A 25285-nucleotide genomic window follows, 5' to 3' on the forward strand; every position below is an offset into this window, starting at 1 on the left:
CTATAGTATGTATGGCACATACATATTCGGCTGTTGCAAAAAACCTAATAGGCACCACAGATGACACAGCAGATGTGATTGGCAAACAGAAAAGACAACATATAAATGTTGAAACCCCATGTTTCTATGTGCTTGGTCAGTCTTAGCTCAAGTTAACCTGCCAGAAAGGAAATTTTGGACTTCTACAAATTCTGTTTTAACAGATCTTGATTACTTGCTAAGGACAGATTTCAGCTGCATAACAGAGGGCTACAGGTACATAGTCAAGTGTCAGATGCATTTATTTTACATGATTAGGGGAAGGTATCTGACCTCTTAATATTACCCGTTCCACATCCTATACGGTGGGTTTCGGTATGTTCCTTTAATCTGGTTCCACCAGTCATTAATCAACGAGAAATAAAACTACACTTCCCAGACGCCCTCTACCTACTACGACATTTCCTCTGCGCCGAAGAAAACAGCCTAAGAAAAATGGCCGACGTAATGAATGTGGGAGTGAATTTAGAAGCATTTTCGCAAGCAATAAATGCCATTCAGGCGCTCCGTTCAAGTGTAACTCGGGTTTTCGACACTTTGAAAGATGGAATGAAAAATAAAGAAACCCTGGAAGGGCGGGAAAAGGTGTTTATCACAGAGTTTCAAGACAATCTGCAGGCAGTGAACCGCGACCTGAAGTGAGTGACTGGTTGCTCGAGCAATGCAAATTAATAGCTGGATGCCTGATTTATTAGCTAGGAAGTAAAACCCAATTTATTACACACAGTTAAATCCGAAATAACTAGCTCATGGCTCAGTTGTGACTGTTCAAATGTTCTCGTAATCGACACAGGTGAATGGCCAAGGATGTGACATAACGTTACTGTCACTGTTCAGCACTGCGCTGATTATATATATACACAATGTTATGTGATATTTTATTTCCTTTGTTAAAGAATACCCTAATTTACTTGTGCTGCTTCATTTGTTCAGAAATGTTTATGTGGCTAGACAAACTAACAGTATCCATTAACAAGGTGGTAATGTATCATTCTTTCATGACACTTTGAATAGTCCACCTCATCCATCTATCCAGATGATAGAGATAAAACAGCTATTTTGACTGTGTTGTAGTGACCATACAGTACTGCTCTGCTTATTATACATAATAGGAGCAGCAGTGTGGTGTATTGGTAGAAAGCAGGGTTAAACTTCTAGGTCGGGTAACCTGAATTGCCTTACTAAATATCTATAAATGTAAATCTACTAAATATAAATTGATGTTAATGGCTTTAGTTGCTGTAAAAGCCTTTGTTAAGAAAAACATGTAAATGTAAATGACAAATTATGAAAAATAAAATGTAAATAATTGAAATGATGGATTTCTTTTTAGAAATATACAGCTCATAACAGACAATTAATAATTTCATATTTTTTCACAGTGAGTTGGAACGGCTTAGCAACCTGGTTGGCCGACCTTCTGAAAGTCATCCTCTTCACAACAGTGGTTTGCTGAGTTTGGATCCAGTTCAGGACAAGACTCCACTCTATAGCCAACTACTACAGGCTTACAAATGGTCAAATAAGGTAATCCAAATCAAGCATCCAGTTTTTAGGGTGATTGTCTTTGTTGTGTGGTGTGAAAGTTAAAAGGCTCAACGCATTCAGATGCAAATATTTTGTTTTTCCTGCATAATAACGTATACATGTATGTTTCTGCATATGGCTGCACTCCAGTTTTGATCACATGTTTACATTACCTTTTTAAGCACTCTTTCTACTCCTTGTTTCGCAAATTAATTTTGAATACATACTTTAATGTAGTTCTGTTTGAACAACATGTTTGCCTGTTTTGAGTTAAAATGTAAACATTTTCACTTCAACCATTTCAAAAACATTTTTGGTTGCATAATTTTCCTTCTGAAGTGCTCTTGAATCAGTTTATTAATAACCGTATGCTCATATTGGGATATTTGAGAGTATATAAAGGGATACTTACCTTTTCTGAGACACTTGCACATTTCACATGTTGCGGGATAAACATGAAATTTCACATAGTTTGATACTGACGGTTTGTATTTTTTCCACCCTGAGTGATCCTGCCTCCAATCCCTCTGTGTCTCTGTTTAGTTACAGTATCATGCCGGTCTTGCTTCCAGTCTTCTCAACCAGCAGTCGCTCAAGCGCTCGGCTAATCAGATGGGAGCCTCTGCCAAGAGACGACCCAAAGTCCAGCCCAGCACCCTTGTCCTGCCACCACAGTAAGCTCAGGCTCCCACCTTCCAGCTCAGACGCTTTCCTACAACTGTTCACAGCAGTGGCAATAATGTAAAACACAAATACGTCAATTAAGGGGTCAAGCGCTGTATCAGGTGTATGACACATGGAATAGGTAAAGACAAATGTATCAAGTGATCTCTGCTGTATGCTTGACATTTAGCGCATCATCCGTATTATACACGTGTTGGTGTGAAGATGTCAGTTGCTTTGTCAGCTGTCAGTTCTGTAATTGCATGCGGGCTCACACAGACTCTACCCACGTGCAGGTGCAAATGCTCTTGGGTCAGTGTCACTATGTCACCGTCAGAGGTGCCATTCAGTCAGTGTCTAGCTATTTTGCAGTTCTTTATGTACCATCATGCATGCCTCTGCGAGTTAGATTAGTCTGTTAATTGCACTGAATTTAGTTTTTGGTAATTCATGTGAAGACATTGACTATGGATTGACAGTAGTTGTCACTTCTATAACCCTTTTTTTTTTTTTTTTTTTTACAACAACTAAAATATCGGTACTGATAGACGTGCATGTTCTCCTTGTGTCCTCTAGGTATGTGGATGATGTGATATCAAGAATTGGCCGAATGTTTCCTGATATGTCAATTGAACTCTTTCGACCCAACGGGACATCAGCAGTGCTTCTGGTAACACTTCTCCCAGTGTCCCATCTTTTTCACAGCTACCCCACACACGCAGTCAGATATGCTCTTTGTGACTGCAAGATGATATCCTGTAAGAGAAAAAAATATTCCCAGACTACTTCAGCAGCTGTTCACATATGCTCTTCGCTTTACTGGAGGATGTGTGTTCTTCCTTCCCCTCAGATGAGTGTCATTAACCACTTACTGAAAGATACCTTTAGTACATGTCTATATTAGTTCCTGCATATTTCTTATATCAAAATCCAGCATCTGTTCAGACTTCCATTTGTAGACCTCAAAGGGAGTTTTTCCAGAAAAGGGTTCAGTTTTTTTTTTTTTTTTATGAGCAGGGAACAATGTGACCTCCCAGGTCCCTATTCAAACCATACATTTACACATGACTACCTCTCATAACCTACACATCCAAAATGACTGAATACTGACTTTGCTTTGATTGATTTTCTTTTCAAGGCAGCTTTGTATCACTGCTTCTATAAAGTTCCTGCTCATGTTTGGACTACATGACCTGTGGGGCTTACAGCTGGTATTTGAATCATTATCCTCCAGGCGTCCCTGTAGGCACTCCAGCATAAATAATCTTGGAGCAATTTGCACAAGCAACTAGTTTGTAAGCACCCTCAAAGGCTCAAAGGCCCTAAGATTAACTATAATAAAATTAAAGTCATTTATTGCACAGCTCCAAAGTGTAATAAGTGTTTTGTTAGTTGTTCGTTTTGCAGTGTTTTGTCACTGTATATGCTGGCAATTGTACTGCTATCGCACAGGGAGTCCCACCAGTAATAATATTCAAATAAACATTTTTTAATGCACTGATTTCTCTAAGGATTAATGCAGTAATACAACTGCAAGAATGGAGGTTAAATATTTAATTCATTTTCTATCAATTAGCCATTGACCATAGTACCCAGACATAGTTCATTGTGTAGCATTTCTCCTGTTGTGCTGTTAGCATATTAAAAATCCCCAAGAGCTATATATATTAACATAATGTTGTTAACATAATGTTAAGGCTAGAAATATAAAAGTAGTTATTATGTAGACAATGAAGGAAAATTAGCATCATTAGCAAGACTACCTATGTTATTTTCTACATGTATGGCACAATGCAATTGATTGGTGTTTGAAAACTATTGTGAACAGAAGTGTTTAATGTTACATTATGAAACTGGAATCCATTGTAGTGAGAAAAAGTATATGTTTTTTAAAACACATTTCCAAGCAGATGCCTATGACCAAAGCAGCTAAGTTTGTCAAGTTAAATGTCCTGGAGGAGACACTGGGCATTTTTTTCCCTGGCTTATGAATATGTAATGAATTGATCGATTATGTGATGTTTGCCTAACTTTAAATTGCTGACAAGAAAATGCTCACCTTAAGTTGTTATAGCTAGACCAGGCGTTTTTAAAGTCTAACATAGCAACACCCCCTTAAAAAACTATAGTAACAATGGCAACCCCCCCCCCCCCCCCTTCCAAAACTGTTTTGGAGGGCCTACACCCTTTGAAAAGTACGACTGACCTCTGAAACAGATAAAACAGAATAGCAGAATAAACAGAATGCCCTGTGTACAGTTATCAGTGAAGATATTTTATTGCATTAACTCAAGCAACTCTCTCTTCTCCATCTTTCTCCATGTGATGTTTCTCAGGTGACTTTGGGGAAAGTGCTAAAAGCTGTTGTGGTGATGCGGAGCCTGTTTATAGACCGGACTATTGTAAGGGCATTCAACGAGAACATATACACAGAGGATGGTAAGGTAGGTTTTAGAACCTGTTTGTTTGAATCAGACAATGCTATCAGACATGCATGGAGTCACCTAATGGTAGTAATTTGCCAGCGCTTAATGCACTATCATGGGGTAGTGGTTTGTTGAAAATATCATTCTTTTTCAGCTTGACATCTGGTCGAAGTCCAACTACCAAGTGTTTCAGAAGGTGAGAAAACTTTTATTTTTGACTTATCTGAGCCTCAGAACAACCAATCCTAGTGTAGGGAGATTGCAGTCATTACATTGGTAGAAAAAAAACAAATAAAATCTTACTGAATGACCAACCTTTTAGGCTCAGGTAAGGCTCACAGAGGGCAATGTCTGGTGTAGCTTATGTAATGGAATTTCATTGCAAGTTTTTACCTATATGTATGTGTGTGAATATATAAGTATATATAGCACAGGCATCAGTAGTGTGGTTATCTATTTACCCATTTTCACTGAGTAGCAGCTGATTGCCTAGAACATTGGCTGCAGTTATTTTTTTTTTACTGTATAGCCTAACAAGGATGTAAAATGTAATTGGCTGCAAACTATCTAAAAAATTTGACTTGAATGCTTCCTCTCTGCTTTCTTGAAGGTCACAGATCATGCCACTACTGCTCTGCTGCACTATCAGCTCCCCCAGATGCCCGATGTTGTGGTACGGTCTTTCATGGTAAGTAATGAAGACCCATCCCAATTTATAAATGTTTCTATAATATGCAGGGGTTATATGTGGATTTGAAAGTGAATATACTTGAATATACTTAATTGCCACTGTGCTTTATATAATCAATAACACTCATTCACACTATATAAAGATGTATAGCAGGTTATGAATCTTGAAGAAGCTGACCTTGAAATGTCAAAAAACATCAATAATGTACAACTCAAAAGATAAACAACACTCTTGGAAAACTTATTCTGTATAGTTAATCATCTGAAATTATAATTTCAGTATCCTGTGATCATTCTTTGTCATGGTCCCTGAAAGTCTAGTTTGTTAATCTTTCCCAAGTTAAGCAGTCATAAGTATCATAATGGGGAAAAGCTCATCACCCTTCACCATCTCTCAGTTTGAGTGGGTATTTTGTTAACAATAAAGTGTGAGAACAACCGGATTCATACAGATCATCATACTGCACTTCTCTCTCTCTCTAGCAGTGCTTATTTTACCCCTCTCTGACTCTCTATTGAGCTTAATGAGTTATTGTCATTATTGTCATTGCCTAACCCTGACAAACCCAATAATTTGCTCAAATAGTTATTCTTACATCCTATTTTAGGTAGCTTGAATGTGTTTGAATCTCCTCTGTGTGGTTCACAGACCTGGCTGCGAAGCTACATCAAGCTGTTCCAAACACCTTGTCAGCGCTGTGGGCGATACCTGCAGGATGGCCTACCTCCAACCTGGAGGGACTTCCGCACACTGGAGGCTTTCCATGATAGCTGCAGGCAGTGAAGAATGCCAGGGGTGATCACATGGGCCACACGTGATTGGACTAATCACATTAGTCTAATACATGGTCTGATTACTACTTTGGTTGATGGGGAAATTGTGTTGTTGATTTCTCAACATGTAATATGTCTGCCAAGCTCAAGAGAACAGGTTGTACATTGTGAACAGTTAATAAGACATTTACAAATACAGGTCTCTGTCTACTCAGCATTTAAGAAGTTATTTGAAAACCCTTAAAGCTCACAACATTGAGTTTGCTACTCAACTATGGTCTTTGTAGGACTAGTTGATGTTTGCATTTTTTGTTTTACTTTCACTCAACATGTATTGCATTATTTTTTGTGTTAAAACTGCATTTTTTATTTGTAAATAAAAATTATGGCAAATATTTTGTACAAACAAGGACTGAAGAGGAAAAAAGACATAACCCCAGAATTGTTAAAATGAGTAAGTTATAGATGGAATGATTCATTTCTAGAACAGGTTTTGTATTGCATCAGTACTTTATAAAAGCCACTGTCAAAATAAAATACAAATACTGAAGACAAGATTATTGTCATCATGTTGTCATCACATACTGAAATGCAAGAAATGTGGTAATATGTAATGCCCCTATTCAGCACCAATGTGGTAATCGCTACAGTAATCCATACATTTTACTGTACAGCCATGGTAAAATTCCAAGAAGGGAAATTGAACAATGCTCAGAATGCAAGCTGAACTCTAAGGCCCAGGTTTGATCCTAGCCGTGGCATTGGCTGACAAAGACCTGGAGCCAAGCGGAGTGGAACAAATTGGCTTTGTTCTGCCAGGGCATAGGGGTGAGTATGTCAGGTGCCTGCAAGTGGCTTGGATGAAATGGAGCAGTAGCATCTTCTAACGAGTGCCCGTTCTGCTGTAATGCGCTTTGTGACTTACACAGTATGAAGAATTGCAGCTAGTTGTGTACAAGTGTATCATAAGATTGGACTCGTCTCGCCTCAGTGCTTCTGCATGAAGGCAGTGGTTATGAGACTAGCCAAGAATACTATTTGCATTTCCAAAATAGGGTTGCATAAATGGGGAAAAATCATTAAAAATGTAACCCTGTACGTTTATAAGACTGAAGATGGATAAGACAGGGAGAATTAAGAACAGTCATACCAAAGCTGTTTGGTACTGTGTTATTTTATGAATTTTATTCCCTACAAAGAGGTTTGTAATGTAGCTTTTCATTATTATTACAAATGTACTGCATTTTGTTGCAGCACCAATATTAGTAGGGAGCACATATATTTCATTTCAGTTGAGTCATGTTCAAGTCATGTCAAGCATTCTTGATAACTGATTTTAAATAGCCTCAATGAGCCTTAATGAATTTTACCAACACCTCTTCCATGGGGCAGAAACACATCACAGCAAAGCCAAATGTCATCACAGGTGTGGTGAGGGGGGCGGGGGGTACACTGCTAAAAATGCACAGATAAATATTGTGGAATCACATGAACACACTGGGAGTTCAGTACTTTTCATCTTGCATCTTTCAGTACTTTTGCATCCACAAAGTGATAATAGTAACCACATTTTTAACCATACCATGCATACTGTATTTCAACTGGTAAAGCTTCAAGGACACTCAAGGACAGCAAATTGTGCATATGTACCAACATTTTTTGTATTATTTCTGTATATGTTTGTCCGCCATAATACGTGAATCAGATTAGGCTACAATATCTACAATTACGTAAGCCAAATTCCTGCCAACAGTGTTATTTAGCCACATATAACCTTTATCATCAAACTAAGATTCACTCTTATGAGGAACACATCACCTATACACATACTCTAGGCCTGTTCAATCCATTTTATCTACTTGCAGTAATGACATATTAGGCATATTATTTTTGAAAGGAACATACCTGTACATAAGATTTTGTTTCAGTTTAAATATTTTAGGTACAGTGGAATAAATTCCATACGAACATTATTTTGGAACATTATGGGATCTTTTTTGTGACATGTATGGCAAATGTTTACCATAGACTAACAAACACCTAAAATCTCTAAAACAGCAATACATAAATGTAGTCAATAAAAACAACTGATGAGGGTGCGTGTCAACAAAAATACATATTTTATACTGTTCTTGGCATTGTTTTCAAGAAATACTTTAGATAAGTTTATGACAATATCTTAATAAACAGACAAATAATGATAAATCAAGCTTTTATTGAACATATTCTGCAAATACCTTTTTGGAAAAGAACTTTTCCAGCAATGTGTCCTACAAAGTAAGTTCCTCTCATCTACTGCCCCAAATTTGCTCATGCTTTACAGTTTTCCCATTGCTAATTTCTTTAATGATATGCCATAAAACATCTGGAGTATTAAAATCCTTCTGTGCTATCAGAGTTGCATTTTTGGTAGCCAAGAGGACTACCACTTAAAGGAATTCTTTGACCAACCAACCAATGCTTTTTTCAGTATTATGTAATCAATCGTTCATCACTTGTTTTTCACCTTGTTACATCACATCAGATACAAAAGATTTTAGTGGCAGATTTTGCACATAAATCTATTATCAGTACAATACAGTATGTGGGGATCATTGCACTCATGGGCATCTCAAGAATGCACATGGCAAAGATCACCAGTGTGTGTTTTTAGTTTCTCTCTCTCACACACACACACACACACACACACACACACACACACACACACATGAATTGAAATACAGGTAACACCAACTTATAATTTCAAATCCTGGTAATCTTACACCAACACTGATTGTAGTTTCTATATGGTGGAAAATGGTCCATTTTTTCCACTTGAGTCATGCCATGCAAATGAGCAATATAAAAGGAACTGAGAGGGAGCAATGTAATAAACCTATGCATACCTTTTTCCAGTCAAGGCAGAAAAGCTATACAAACAAAAAAATTAAAAAGTACTTATATGATAAAGTTATGGATAAAGGTGTGTGCCACAATGTGCAAACAAACCATCCCAATTCCTCAATGCATACCCTTAGAAAAAATACTTCTTACCTACTTTTTACCTAGTTCTTTGCTATGTTGAGTACCGTATCAATCCAGTGCTGGCATGGGAAAAGATACACTTGGAGGAAAGGTAAACAACAAATCCCCCCAGCAACACTGAGATAAAACTGCATCTGGCCAAGTTTAGATATTGCACAAGATTATAGTATACATGCTCCTTAAAATTTTGAGTCATGAGTAAATTGTGTTTTACAAATTTAAACTTTATACAAAGTTAAAATGTGAAATGAAGCACCTTGAAATGTCTGAAAATGTTTCTGACTAACAGAGATAGGTGGCACGATGAGCCCTCTCTGGAAAAGAATGAATGACGGTTGTGCATGACCACACTCTAGTGAAGACCATGCCTGCTATGAGATGTTAAGGAATCTCTTAAACCTGATGCACAGTTCTCTCAAAAATCCCTATGGCCAGCATCAGACAGACAGCATCAACAAATGCTTTCAAACATTCATTGAAACTGCATTGCTCACCTTGGCCAAAATATTAATTGAATCTGAACTGCCCCAGCTGTATCCCATTTCATAGCATTTTTATGGGATAAAATAAAGAGAAATATAGAACTGTGGGGCGTTACAATTCAACTTTATTGTCCTGTTAGTCTCAGAGCATACCTGATCTTTGTACAGGGTGTTTGTGAGGTGCACAGAAGTTCCAAATGGCCTGTCCACACCTGTGTGGACTAAAATCTGGCCACTCCTTGCCCTGGACTTCCACAGTCTTAAAGGTTGCAGATATCCCTACCCTTTAACCAACAGGTGAATGGCAGTGACACTTAAAAAACAGGTGATTCTAGTTCCCTCTCAATCAAAGGGTCCGTTTAAGTAATTAGGAGCTGGGTTGGAATCACAACCCCAAACTGATGGATATCCAGTGGATGCCACTGCTATAACTTAATATTACAGAGGAGTCTTCCCTGTATTACTCACAGGAAGAGGTTGACTTTGGCTGGGACTGACTTGCAGCCAGTACTAGAGAAGAGCTGAGGCGTGTAGGTCATTGCGCTCCCCACTGCCTCAATCACATCCCTGCGCTGGCATTCGCCACGTTGGCACAGCTCCCGGCGGGCACAGCGCTCCACATGGCGTCGGTTCAGTGGCAGGAAGGGCACGAAGTAAGTGATCGATTTATCAGAAATGATCTTTGATCGGAAGAACCCACCTAAAAGGGAAGAGACCATTATTACAAAGAAACCTACACACAGGCAGCAAAATCGTACTCATATGCAATATGTAACATTCCTTGCATGCTGACTATGTCTTACCAGAAGATTTTTATTACACTCTCAGTACATGTTGTGATGTGGAATAGGAACTATGCCTATCTTCAGAGAGGGCACCATTTATGTAGGAAACATGGCTATCCTTATGTCGGTAGAGCCCGGTTTGTAAATAGAAATAGAAAAATTGAGAAAATAGAAATTTCAAGTACAATTACTAAATTAAGCCCAACTGCCTCCAATGGCATGTCTGTTATTGATGAGAACTTTCCTTCACAGGGTACGCTGTGGATTCAGAACAGAGTTTTGTCTCTATTCTGATAATGATAATTTTTGACACAACACTCCTCGTCTGAGTTGGTACGCATGGAAAAAAACAGTGTATAGTTCAAAGTCCAGGTAAGTGACCCTGAACTGACATCTGTTCTCAGTCTCTTACTGTTCTTGTTGTTAAACACAGCCTGCGATAGGGCGGCCTCCAGGTCCAGAAGCTGGATATCCTCTCGTTCCTTCCCTGCATGCCTCGTCTCCAAGGTAAGTTTGTTTATGATATCCTCCCCAGTAGTGCTGTAACCACACAAACGATCTCATCAGTGGTAATCAAAACATACTGTTACAGTATACCTGTAGTGTGATATAACATCAACATGTGTCACCCACCCGTAGAGTGAAATAAGTATTTATGCTCACTTGCATCCAATGTTGCCTTAAGGTTAGAATCTTTCTGAGTACAGCCCTTGGTTTACATGGATTATAAAAACATTGCTCCAGCTCGTAACCTTTGCTCACACAATGGTTAAGACCACATTTTAATAAACTCATAAACTAAGTTCATCATCTGAAGGCATTAAGAGGCTGGGCCATGAAGACATTCATCAGCTTCAAATGATAAGACATTTGCTTGAGGGTTTGTAGCTGTTTCCTTGGTGCTTTGTTATGATGTTTACCAGTGCTCCCCCACCTGATGAAGATGTAAATGGCCTTGCGGTAGTTAGTCTGGAATACAACATGAGAGGGACCCAGGAATGGAGCTAGTACATCAATCACACCAGGAGGCATTGTCTCCATCTCATCAAAGATGAATATGGAGTGTTTACAGGTCGTCAGATTTCCCTCCACCCAGGTTTTGAGCTCAGACTGCAGGCAGAGGAAAAGAGAGAAAGAGCTGTTAATGGTGAAAAGAAAAATTCTGTATGATTACTTTTTAGTGATTTTGAACTGTGATTTGGAAATATTTTGCCAGTCATGAAGCAAATCAAGGTTTTTTTAAGAGATGGAAAAGTTTGTGCATCAGATTTCAACAACCACTTCTGATATTGTAAAAGATATCCCAAAAACATTTCTCCAAATGACTAATCTGTCATTTATGAGTTTTACAGTTGTACAGATGTTTTATATTACATTTATGGCTAAAGACAGCTATTTAAACATGTGTGAGACACTATATGACCATGCACGCCATATGAGAAGTGCCATCTGCTTGTAAACAACTAGGTACACCAGCTGTACAGGAAAGGTGTAGCTTTGCACATGTGTAAACAACAGAGTGCACCTTACTCAGTGGTCAGCTTGGCAAATAATATTTACTGAGCTGCTGCTGGGCATATGCACCTTTATATTGGCTTATTCTTGTATAAAAATTAGTTATTTTTTCTTAAAAAATATTTTCTAACATAAAACAAATGCCACCTTAATATAATTAATTTTGAGTTCAGTGTTTTTAAATACAACATCACAGAGAAAGAAGGCACTGTAGATCCTCTTACTGTCTATTGTTGATATTATCAATGTTAGTCAAAGCAAGAAATCCTTGCGGTTCTGTTTTCATTACAGCCAGCAGATATTGAGCATGTCTAACCCTGTAGGGTTACAGCTGTAAACCGTAACACCAAAAGTAATGCTGTACCAATTTAGCAAAGCTGATCACTAAGCGTTAGGATGTAAGGCAATGGCAATACAGGAGAGTGTGTGCGACTTTGTTGGGCGAGGAAGGGAACTGTTACCCTATATCGCTTCACCCGGTCAGGCAGGGGGAAGTGTAGGGTTGGGATGAACTGGTGGATGTAGGGGCTGCCCATTGCAGCACCATACAGGTGTCTGCCCAGCATGGAGCTGACTAGCGTCTTGCCTGTGCCAGAAGCCCCATGAAAAGACATCACCAGTGGTATGTCAGGACTCTCCTTCTTCAAAAAATCTGCCACAGCTTCTGACACCACTTCCTGTGCCAGGTGCTGCCCATACAGGTTCTTGTAAAGATCCCACTCCAGCCCTGGAGATATAGAGGACAGACAGATTAAATGTACATGCTTTCATGCTTACAGTAAAGATTTTAATGTTGCTGTTCTATTTGATCTTGAACCAAACACTTTCAAATTACAACAAGACAACGTACAAAAGTTACGACTAGTACATAAAAGTAATTAGCACACCGTTCAATGTATGAGTTAAGAGACTAGATGTACATGTCAATCGGTTTCGGCACAACATACTCCGGAAGAGTCTAGGTCAGCAGATCTTCCGGTGACGTTTTTACGGGATATGCTGTACATGTAGAACTTCTATTTCCACGTCTGCGCAAAGGAAGTTATCAAGGAAAGCTTGTACGAAAAACTGTCTGGAATTGAATTTACACCTTTTCGCACCGGTTGTACTCATCTTGTGCTTACCTTGTACATCTGGCTTAAAATCACAGTCGCAGCTATCGGATATTGTACAGTAAATACTTTTCAGCTGAAAAGCTGTCACCACTGGAGGAGGACAGCAATAAAATATAACAGTTACAGCGCGTATCCTCGACAATATGTCACAGACTCCCATGGTGTGCAGAAGATTTCCTCATTGCACTGTGAACAATGACGTAAACGAAGGAGGGAAGAAGACCAGACTCAAGCAGCTCCTTGAAGATAACAACAAATAGACTTCCGGTGGCGAGTTTCCGGTTACGGCAAAACGTCGCATTTTCTACCAAAATAAAAGTGGAGTAAGTCAAAGCAAGCATGCACCTATCAATCCGTTTCGAGTCAATAACCCAAGTTACATTTTAGAAACAGCGTAAAATAAATGCAAGAAGAAATACTTTATTATAAGATTATAAGAAATACTTGCAATTCACCCTTTTGCTCAGTTATTTGTGATTTTGAAAATGGAATGTGCTAGATAAGAGCGTCTGCTAAATTAATGTAATGAAAACGTTAAACGGTGTATTCATCACAGCTAATTCTTAATGCACTCTGATATTATTTTGAAAAAGTGAAGTTGATGTTAAAACATCACTTTGTCTCCTTCAATATTACAAAGGAATTCAGCTGTAACTGCAATTACAGTGGGTCTTCAGTTAGTTAGCTGTAAATTCTTTAATCGGCTAATAATATAGAATAATATTTTTGTAATAGTAGCCCATTGTATATAGGTTGTTCTTACGTTGTAGCTTTCGCAAGCACACAAACTACAGACAATCTGCGATCTTTCGCGATCATAATCATTTACTCTACGCGATTGGTGTCGATTATTCTGTGAATTATTTGTTTTATTGTTAATCAAGGAGGATAAAGGCGAACAGGTTGAAAGTAATGATAGATTTAAAGGTAGTGTTTCCCCTTCCCGTTTCCAGCTCACCACTGACAGTATGTACCATATACTAAAGGAATGCTTTGATATTTGCATGGACATAATAACCCCACTGAACAAACAACATTCTTTTATGAACTCTTCTGATTGTTGTTACCTGCACGTGCTGAAATAGGACTGATATTACACGAAGGAGCCTATGTGCAACTTTTATTGCTTCCAACAAAGTTGTACTTTTGAGCTGTGTAGCACCCGTTGCAACTCAGCAGCAACCTAGTTCAAAATCTGCTTCAATTCAACTTCATGCATCTAGTTTCATACAATCAGCACTGAGGTACTGGCACGTATTCCACTCATAGCTCATTCCTGAATGAGCAAACTATGTGGTTCATTCACGTGTGTAATCTTACATTTAGTAGTAATATCTGTAGTATTAAGTTTAGCAAAAATATTTCTTGTGTGTTCGAAGTGAACTTACACTGCTTAGCAATAACGACCATTTTCCCAGCGTGCATGTGAAGAAAGGCAAATCTGTACATTGATGTTCATCCAAAATGGCAGAACTCAGGTCACGTTTATTCATGGAACTTTCTGAGTAAATACAATCTGTGATCCAAGATTAAGGAATTGTTTAAAGATAAAGAATCACTCTCTATTAGAAATGTCTGTGAGGTTCAGATAGTTCAATTGGACAATTGATCAATAACAATTTTTAAAAATCTGGTACCAATGTCTGCCCATCAAACAGATCAAAATAATTTCGAACAGCTTCAACTAGTAAACCTGGAATATCTAATACTGAATCTGCACTTGTCTGTATTATATTCAATCTGTGGTTATATTTTCTGCGAAGCATGTTGAAAACCCCTTACATGTGAATCTGGAATTGGATTAAATAAGATTTATGCATTTTTGTTTTGATGTAGTTGTGTTGTTAAGGATGTCACAATGTATCTACAGTTTTCCATTTATGTTCTGATTTGTAACAGTTCCTTTTTTGTCTTCCCTGGGGCTTTGTGTTTGTACGGAACATTTACTATGCAGATATGACATCTAGTGTCTCTATGATATCTAGGGTAGCTGCGATATCCAGGTTCACTTTGATATGTAGGGTAGTTTAAGAGTGCAAAGCTATCCACTAGTTCATGACAGGAAAGGGAATTTAGTGGTACAGGGGAGAAACTCACAGGATTATAATCTTGTCAGCTGTTGCAAAATTTAAAAACTGCTTCCTAAGAGTGTGTTATACATTGATCTTTAATATAGATAAAAATACACAGGAAAGACACAGCAAGATGAAGAGTAGATGAAATATGGATGACCTTATGTGTTGGCCCAGTAGCATGCTGATTGATCTCAAGAAGATGCACCAGGTTAATGAAACCTATGACTTTGAATGTGATCAGGTTGAAATCCCTTGTCAAAATATCCCGGTCTTTTCATCATCAATAAGTTATTACAAGACATAGAAATTTTGAAAATTCAAGGTGACACAATCCACAGGAGCATCACATATCAGTACCAGGGTAAATACAAGTTTTTGCATGTCTTTGCAATGCAAATGTATGCATAAATACCTGCTAGTCCACCACCTGTCCTTACCTTTTTGTTATGTTTTAGGTGGGGAGGCAACATGGGGCTGTGCCACACACTGCAGGCATGGTCTGGTTTGAGAGTGATCAGAGAGGAGGTTGGATTGTATGTTTTCCGGTCTGCAGAATGGCGTTTATTAGTGCACCCAGGAGCCATATAAGACAGTACATCCGGGGCTGTGTAAAGATATGGAGTCTGTCTGATGGTATAATTGGACAATTATTGCTTTGATAAAGAAGTGCAAGAACACACAGGCCAGACAATGGAAGATAGTTCATTGACAAATAAATGCCTCTACCTTCTGAGTCTGCACCTGAAGAACAAATTCGTCACATCAGGGGGGCCACAGTATCTGCAGTTGTAGATAACTTCTCCTCTGCTAGCTGATAATCAGCCCATGCTAGCTACCTTCTTCATCAGAAGCAATAGCATTATCTCTGTCTGTTTATTACTTATTTAAATAATGTAACCTGCTTGATAACATAGGACAAGTGGCTTTGATTTATCTAAAAAATGCTGGCTAGATGATCCTCAAACTCCCAATGGAGGTGGAATCTCATGAGTTTGTTGCTGTATAGTTTCTCTATTATATTGTATAGTTCTGGCCTCTCCTCAAGCAAGCTGATCAATCAGCTCCCATAACTGCATTCAAAAAGTGTCTTCTTTCTTTGTCTTAGGTGAATGGGAAAGTGAGCCTTCTTGTTACTCATTTCACCAAGCATCTAAAAGACTAAAGTATGTACAAGTTTAAAACTAGGTTTTCAGTCTACAGGTCTGTATAAGACTAAAATTGGTAAATGCATTTAAAATCATAAAATGGAGGGAGATCTATTTTCCGTGCACATGTCAATGCAGTTTCCTCAGCACACACGCACATGCACAGTCTCAGTGTCACCAGAGGCGAAACCCAAAGACTCAAACAATTGGCAGGGAGCAAACATATAGTAATCAAACCTGAAGACAAGGGAGTCACAATAGTAACAGTGGATATCTCAGGAGCAAATAGACAATTACACCTCACCAGAAGGGGACCAGAGCATACGGGGGGCATGAGCAGGATGTGTGGTCTCAAAGGGGGGAATAGCCAGGCTCCCTGAGGTTTAGAGCAGAATGGATTGGCCGGTGTGATTTGCTGATGATTGCTTGCAGATATGGAGGAGCCATTCCCCTGCTTCCTGGTGGCCAAACACCCACCAGAACACCCAGCGGAAAAAGTGCTGCACAGCTCAATGAGAGAGTGATGGTCACTCACAAGTCTTGCCAAGCCAAACCTTGGGCTTAGGGAAATTCAGTGAGCATTGCTCTCCTTGGCAAAGTGTTGACCACATCAGACAATTCCCTGCCCAGAATATGCAGCCCATCTTCAGATATATGTTGAGCTATGAATTTAGAAACCACTGAGGAAAAAGTTATTCACAGAAGCTGGTCAGCATTTTAATGAAAAGCTGAGCTTGACCATTGAAAACAGAAATAGAAACACTTATAAAACTTATAAGACCATGTTGCAGTTTAGTATGTCATCATTCCCTGGGCGATTGGACTAGAACAGCGTTGTAGTTTTGCAGGGAGCAGCCATCACTTTTGACACATAGTTTGAAAGTCAGCTCTTACTACCAGACCAATGACATGCCAGCTTGATGTGGGTATAACCATTTAGTAGCTATTTGCCCAATTATCTGCAGTTGTCCTGTCTGAGGTTTGGGGAGTATTATCCATAGGGAGTTTGTGGTGCACCTCTTTGACACCATCACCTTCTTCCTCTAAACAGATCATGATAATAATCCAGTGGAAGATGCACACCAGTCTCGCCCCTGTAGAACCACATGGTGGTGCCAGATTACCGGAATTCTTCCATTGTCCGTCACAGTAATGTGGTCCGCCTCCCCAGCATGAGAGAGGAAACTTGAGAAAACAGCCTGAGAGTTTACACTCTGACAGAAAATCAAAACTTACATTGACAGGCTAACAAACATCAAATTAGCTACTTTGAGTACAACTGGTGTAATGTACATGTACAAATAGATAAAATAGAAATTAATTTCCATATAATCAAAGCAGGTTAGTATTGGCTTAGTGTCCGACAATGGGCTTGTACCTGGCCACAGGCCAAGGTTGTTAGTGTTCATCATTAGGAAAAAGTTTAAATATTCATACAAATAAAAAAACAACAACAAAGATTAATTTAGTGTTGAATGCAGGCTGAGCCCTTTGGCCCAGGTTTGAACCATGTCACCTGCCAACAATGATTGGGAGCCCACAGAGGCAGAACAAATTGGCCTTTTTTCCACCAGGAATAGGTTAGCCAGGGAATCCTCATTTTAACATTCTTAGTCACAGTGCAATCCGTCAGGTATGTGCAAATTACACGGGTGGCATCAATGGAGTAGTGCCTAGCCACCACTTGGCACCCATTTCATTGTGGTGCGCTGTTTAGTGTGACTTGTAGTGTGAAAAATAGCCATTAGCTGTGTGATTGCATTAGAGGATTGCATTCAACTTGCTTCAGTGCTCCCGCACTACTGCAGAGAATGTGGCAGCAAGACAAGTCTAATGTACAATTGATTCAAAACAAGGTCACATAAAGGAGGAAAAGCATTTGAATGAGTGAATAAATAAAGATTAATTTTGTAGTAGCAGAGACCGTCAATCTCATAGGCACTACAGTGATTAGACTGTTTAGAATAGGGGTTAATCCTGACCTCTTCCTGTGTGTCGTCAGGGAGTGGTGAGACTGCACAGGGGCAGGTGCACAGAGAATACCTGAGCATACCTGAATGGTGAGTAAAGACATGGAAACGAAGACAGTGTGTGCTGACACACCCAGGCGCTCAGATGTAATGTGTTGTAATTTGCCCCAGAAATCAAGGTACAGCATTTTGTGACAATCCAAATTGTAAAAATGCACTATAACAAATAAATTTGATTTGATTTGAATTTGAATGTATCCCAGAGGTTGTAGACATGACACACTGAACCATATAAGCTCAGCCATTCAAAGCCTGCACATTGGCAAAGCCTTGTCATGGTGCTTTTGCCCATTTTTTCATGGATCAGATATTTTTGTGTTATTATCTGTGTTCAATTTGTGTATGTATTTATGGTTTTTGTGTGTGTGTGTGACTGAAAGAGAGAGTTAGTATGAGTTAGTTTGCTTTATACATGTGTGAATGAGTGAGAGTGTACAGGAGCTGGTAGTGTGTTCAGCCTAATTTGTGTGTGTTTGTAATTGTGTTTATATTTGTAACAGAGTGTCTATATCTGTATGGGAGTGTATGAGTTATATGTGTGTTGTGCTTGTCTGTGCATGTGTGTGCGTGTGTTCATGCCTGTGTATGAGCATTTCCCTGTGCAGTGTGCTCTGTGCACCCCTCTGTGACCCTCTTTAGAGAACTCCCTAACCACTACATGGCATGCTGCCAGCTCCAGACATGCTGTTTTGTGTGTGTTTTCCCTAGACTGAAAAATCAACAATTCTGGAGTTGCAGCAGCAAAATCTTCCCTCAGATTACAGATACAGAGGAGTCTTTTCATCAGCACTTTGCAAACATCTTTGTCTGAAAAAAAACAGCCCTTTGATTGGGAAGCCATGGAAACCGGCAGCAGCCACAGCTCAGTTTCTAGGTATCCTGGTGCTGAGAACTTCTGCTCCTTCAAAAACAGCTACAGAGCTGCAGAGATAGAGGTGTCGGACAGAGACTAAAGGGTCTCTGTCTCTCTGATTGATGGGGAACAAAACAGAAAAGCCTTTCTAACTGAACTTTCACAGGGGATTGAAAGAGCATTGAGGGGAATAAATCTGAGCATGCTCAGAAGAGTTCAGATGTACAAGCAAATTTCCTCTGTATTTCAACTGAAAAGCTGGAGAGTTCCCCAGTCAACTGTAGTCTCCTGTGTGTTTCACACACTTCAGCAAGGTTATAAATATTATTGTTACCAAGAATCTTCATACAACTCGATAAAACTTTATCTGGTCCTTAAGATCCAGATCCTGGATTTTTACTGCAATACAGTGGGAATTGATGTTTTACACAGGTTGTATACTGTTTGCGTTGAGAAGGTATTGTGACCTGAAATAAGAACTTATCCAGTCCATCCAGAGGTGAAAAAATATGATCTTTTTCACCCTAAAAACAAAACAAATCCATACTGAATAAAAAAAAAAACAATTGGAAATATGACTTGTCATTTCACCTTTGTTGGATGAATATTCAGGGAGAATGTCCTGCTTAGCCATGAATGTTCATCATTTAGATGCTTAATGCTTAATATTCATCATGTACTTAGCTTGTATATGCTTAATACTCATCGTGTATGTGCTTTATGTTAACCATGTCAATCTATAATCCTTGATGTTCATTTTATAAATGCTTGTTGCTCATTATGTAGATGTTGGCTGATGGGCTGTAGAGTCAACAGGCTCTTGCATAAATGTGAACACTTGAGGTGACAAAGACACCCTTTTAAAAATAATAAGAAAAACATTCCCATTACCACAATACTGCCCTGGGTTTGAGGGCGGCAGTGTAGCATAGTGGTTAAGGAGCAGGACTCGTAACCAAAAGGTTGCCGGTTCGATCCCCGCTGGGACACTGCTGCTGTACCCTTGGGCAAGGTACTTAACCCACAATTGCCTCAGTAAATATCCAGCTGTATAAATGGATAACATTGTAAAAGAACTGTAACCTATGTAAGTCGCTTTGGATAAAAGCGTCTGCTAAATGAATAAATGTAAATGTAAATGTCTATGCCGTAGAAACACAATATCTATCTACACCAAGCAGATACAGTTTCGTTACATTTTTGCCAATTAAATCAAGTAATGAAATGAGATTTTAGTTTTTGAAGTTCTAACCATATTTTGGCAAAAGCTTTCTTGATAAAACTGACAAAGAATTCATCAACATATTTTAAAATACATTTACCTTATTACCCTGTCTATTTAACAATACTATTATAAGTATCACTCACATGGCATGTTTTGATTCAAGTTCAGGGGGTTTACCTGCTGTTATGTTCTCTATTTCAGTCACCTCGAACTTTTACCTAAATCTTATATTGATAATGACATCGTTGAAATTGCTGTTCAGCTGAACTCAATGTATGGATGGCACGTTTGCTGCTTACTGCAGGATATTATAAGCCTCATTGTCAAAGACAGGGATAGCAATCGTGTCTGTCTTTGACCTTGACATATGTATGGGATCTTTCTCAGCTTGGATCTTTTGAGCAGTCCTGCTCATGGTCATTCTCACTTTCACAAACACAGCACTTTCACATGAAATTAAGAGTTGAAAGTGATATTAGCAGTTTATATTTCTTTAAATTCTTTTTCCTTCTTTCTTTGTTTAATATGCATTGATAAAAACTGTTCTGAATTGGAATTGCAGTTATCAAACATACTAACCAGTTGTCCCAGAATCGTCATTTGGAAAACACACTTTATTAAAATTGTATGTTTGGGAGAGCCAATAGATGTATAAATTATTCCACTGCTCTGCCATACCTTGACCAGCATAAGAAGATGACCTCCTGCAATAAGAGACTGTATTGTCAGCGTGTGAGGCAGGCCAGTGGGCAGCGTGGAAGGGGAGTTGCCTGTGCGTCTTCAGTTCACCGAGTTCATCAGCATTTGTCACCAACGGCAGCGTGGTCTTTATTTAGTCCCGGGGCATTCAGCAGGTTCAGCAGCACGTGGTGTCACCTTCCAGCCCTCGCCCACTGAGAGTTTACACAACACACAACATCAGACGTGTACTGTGTGTACACACTTTCACACAGCGACACACAGGCAATTCATACTGTAGACCTGTGGAGGTGCCGAATCACATCTTGTGCTTTCACTGGAAACAGAAGTCAGCATTCAAAGTAAAATGTCAGATCAGAACTGGCTGCAAACTATCACAACAACCAAAGCAAATGTGCAATGCTCTGAGTGCCTGAGGGGAATGTTGATAGGCATGTTAAATGTAAAACTACTGTTTATTTGCAAAGAAATTGTCAAAATCTTCAAGAAAAGGGAAAATCATTAGAATAGAAAGAATATATCTGGAATTTATTCAGCCATAATTTAAGCCATATTCAGAGAAGTCACATCTGAATAATACTGATATATTTTTTATGTGCAATATCCCTAATGCAGTAACTGTACTGAACGCTGCCAACACTACACTTAAATTCAAGTTAATTTGGAATTCATAAACATTCCTTATCTCCTAATATTGCAATGTAGTTAAAGTAGTGTTACATTAGATGACATAACAGGGTTCCCAATGCCGTTATATAATAACTGCTTATCCAAGTAATCATTAAGTAACATGGCCAATTTAGCAATTAAATGCTTTTCCAGTTTCAGAGCCACATTTTATGGTAATATAATTTAATGGTGTCATGGTTGTGGCTAGAAGGAAAAAGAAGAAACACAGTCTGAACTCTCATGCCTTTGGGGGTTTGTTTTTCGATACAGACGGCTGACAAGGATCTCCAGGGAACATTGCCAACATCATCCCTATGCAAGTAGAAGGACTTGGGAGCATTAGTGTAGTGTGTGGACTCTATTCATTCTTTTTTCAGTCTTGTTTCAGTTCTGCAAAAGAGAAAATAGCCACATCTCCACTGACATCATCTGAATAATTTGCAGGCACCAGATGAATCTCTAGAGGGTGCTAACGAGCAGTGCAATGAGGGTATCCTGGCTGATGTAACCCATGCTCCCTCAGTGGAACAAAGCCAAATTTGTTTGGCTGCAAACTCCCAGTCTCTGTTCGCTAGTGTTACAGCCTGGACAAAATCTTGTGATGGCTTGGACTGTAGCCTACATTTGGAATGAGCATCTTCACCGAGTGGGGCAATCGTGAACAATGCACATCATCTTCATGGGAAACATGAAATAGATTCTATTCAAGAGGACAGATGCTTTTCATGTATCAATAGCTGTTGCCTTCCCACTCATTTATGACACCAAAATAATTGACAGCATATCATAAGCACATTTTAAGTTTTAAAAATGAAAGACAATAATTAGTTACATTCTTTTATTCCTACCATTCTGTATGGGGGTTATGTATGCTGCTTGCATAATGTAGGGTGTGGTTTTCACCCTTGCATTTATGGCATTGGAGAGCAGGCAGCAAAGTCAGAGTGCTGTCTTTCTCTTCCTCCTATATATATATATATATATATATATATATATATATATATATACCTGGTTCCAGGTAGCAAACATATAAGTTATGAAGAGAATCAAAACACCTTGTGGCTAAGATTCTCAGTCTTAATTATGTGGGACCACACTTCCTAAATTTGGTGAGTGCTTCACTACAACTCATTAAACTAATTGACATGACTGCAGGCTGGCTCATTAAGTTGCTCCATTGTGTGCTAGGCATAGCGATCAGCTTGTACCCACACAAGCAACAGAGCGTGGAAGAATGTCACATTTTTCAGCAGAGGAGTTAGCAGTACCAGCAGACAAATAAACACCTATCCAAATTGTTGGACTGCGATATGAGCAGACCACAGAAGCTATAAAAATTACTTCTAACAGCAGGGAAAGAGGACAGCAGAGGTGGATTTGTTCATGGTAAATGTCACAGTGACATTACAAAGTATTTTTTCACTCAGACAGTCATAAATGCATGGAATGGCGTACCAGGATTTATAGTAAAAACAGAGACCCTTGAAGTGTTTAAAATGATGCTTGAAACAGTGCTATATACACTGTAGACTATAAGCAGAATGGCAGAACCTACCTAGGCAGATCTCCTCATTAAAAATTATATTTTAAAAATATCAACATGATGCTAAGTTACAACCAACTGTTTTTCCCCACATTCCTCCATGCGCACTATAGAGGCACTGTTCCAAACAAATGTAGCACAGTGTTTTCTCTCTTTTTTCAGGTAGCTTGGCAACAGTGTGGGAAGGACTTGCCTCTGTCCCAGCTCCAAGGGCTGCTGGGGCCCAGCCGTCTGTTACATCGCTGAGCCTGGGGATGGAATGATGACTGCTTGTTATCTACTTTTTAGATCTAGATTCTCCTAAAGCAACAAAAAGACTTTAAACAATGTTAACACTATCCCAGAAAGTCCCACTCTATCATGACCCACTATGACAAACCTTGAACTTAAGTCTAGCAAGACCAAAACACTAACACTGCCAGAATCTGAATTTACCTGCAGGTACTTAACCACTCTGACTAAAGCTGTTTTCATGCTGTGGTGGGGTTGAAAACGTAACTGAAATTTTTTGAGGAATTATCAAAGGTAGAGAATGGAATTCTAGAATTTTTGTAGACCTTAGTAATTTTAAAGAAATATTCACACATCAAATTATTTTTGGATCCAAGTACATTTACCATCCCATATCGCTGACTTTGTGGGTATTGTTACATTCATATAGAAAGAACACAGTTGTCTTTCTTGTGTTGTCATTCAGAAAAAGCCACAACACACAAAGGTGTCCAAAACATTTTATATTGACAGCAATGATAAAGCTACACAAATTTACACAAAATGTTACCAATTCCCTTCTCTAGGCAACAGAAATTGGTTCTGAAATGGACACAGTGCAGTATGGAGCTCTGCAAGGCTCAAGGCTTGGGCCTCTACTTTTTACATTTTTATATACCCCCTTGCATTCGTTATGACTAAATTCAATCTTGGATTTCACTGCTGAGCTTTAAATACTCAATTATATTAAGAGTTCAATGCAAAACCAGGAATGCCAGCTGCTGTTCTCATTATCTTAGTAAAACTCAAACAGGGAGTGCATCAAACTAAAGGTATTATTGTTTTTGTTATTGTTATTCAGTTCACAAGCTCAAGCCACAGAAACAATTCTCACATTTTACTGAATTATAAACAATATGTTACATTTTGGTCCGTGTGATATTTTATTTAAAAACACTGAAAATCAAAATTAATTCTTGTAATTATTTTATGTTAGACAATATTTTTGAGAAGAATAAAAAATTTAAATATACTGTTTGCATTAATATTCACTCCCACAAATTAAGTTAATTAGAGCCACCTTCTGCCGCAATAACAGGTTCATATCTTTCGGGGTAAGTATCTACCAGCTCCTGCACACTTTTTGGGAGTGATATTTTCCCATTCCTTTTGGCAGATTTGTCCCAGGTTGGCTGGATGATGCTTGTGGACCACAGTTTTCAAATAGTGCCATAGATTCTCAATGGGATTGAGATCAATACTTTGACTGAGCTGCTGTAGGACATTAACATTTTTGTTCTTGATTCCCACAAATGCACTCTACTGCAGCTTTAGCTTTGTGCATGTGATCATTGTTCTGCTGAAACTTTCTCCCAAGCTTCAGTTTTTAGCAGACTGAAGCAGAGCAGGTTCTCCTGCAGTATTTACATTTACATTTATTTATTTAGCAGACGCTTTTCCAAAGTGACGTACAAAAGTGCATACAGTAAGTATAGCGACAGTACAGGGACAGGATGTGTACAGTTCCACAACGAGACAGTAGTTCTCAGCTGAGAGCAGAGTCTGTTTGAGGACACAGTACTAAACTAATTTATACAACTACAGGGTATAGTGCAACTAACAAGATCCAACTTCAAAACAGCGCAATGAGTCCCAGAGTAAAGGCAGCAACAAGAAAACAAGAACACAAAAAATACACAACAATTTTTAATAGCACTGATCCAGATGGGGAGCTGAAAGATGACAGCTGACAGGAGTTGGGGAATGACTATGCATTTTATCTCTAACTTCAGCAT

General features: G+C 38.8%; 2 protein-coding genes across 2 annotated transcripts; one reads left to right on the forward strand and one right to left on the reverse strand.

The window, feature by feature from the left end:
- The first annotated feature begins 461 nt into the window (after positions 1 to 461).
- Positions 462 to 6459, forward strand: med27 (mediator complex subunit 27). The gene is made up of 8 exons (XM_036527691.1): positions 462 to 677; positions 1422 to 1566; positions 2110 to 2240; positions 2806 to 2899; positions 4566 to 4673; positions 4810 to 4851; positions 5266 to 5343; positions 5995 to 6459. The coding sequence occupies exons 1-8, from the start codon at positions 475 to 477 to the stop codon at positions 6127 to 6129; spliced, it is 936 nt and encodes a 311-aa protein (XP_036383584.1). The 5' UTR covers positions 462 to 474; the 3' UTR covers positions 6130 to 6459.
- Positions 6460 to 8875: 2416 nt separating this feature from the next.
- tor2a (torsin family 2, member A) lies at positions 8876 to 13374 on the reverse strand. The gene is made up of 5 exons (XM_036527358.1): positions 13050 to 13374; positions 12387 to 12652; positions 11345 to 11520; positions 10823 to 10950; positions 8876 to 10325 (listed from the first exon to the last, which is right to left on the reverse strand). The coding sequence occupies exons 1-5, from the start codon at positions 13198 to 13200 to the stop codon at positions 10090 to 10092; spliced, it is 957 nt and encodes a 318-aa protein (XP_036383251.1). The 5' UTR covers positions 13201 to 13374; the 3' UTR covers positions 8876 to 10089.
- Positions 13375 to 25285: the final 11911 nt, after the last annotated feature.

The sequence above is a fragment of the Megalops cyprinoides genome, chromosome 4, assembly GCF_013368585.1.
Source record: "Megalops cyprinoides isolate fMegCyp1 chromosome 4, fMegCyp1.pri, whole genome shotgun sequence".
Lineage (NCBI taxonomy): Eukaryota > Metazoa > Chordata > Actinopteri > Elopiformes > Megalopidae > Megalops > Megalops cyprinoides.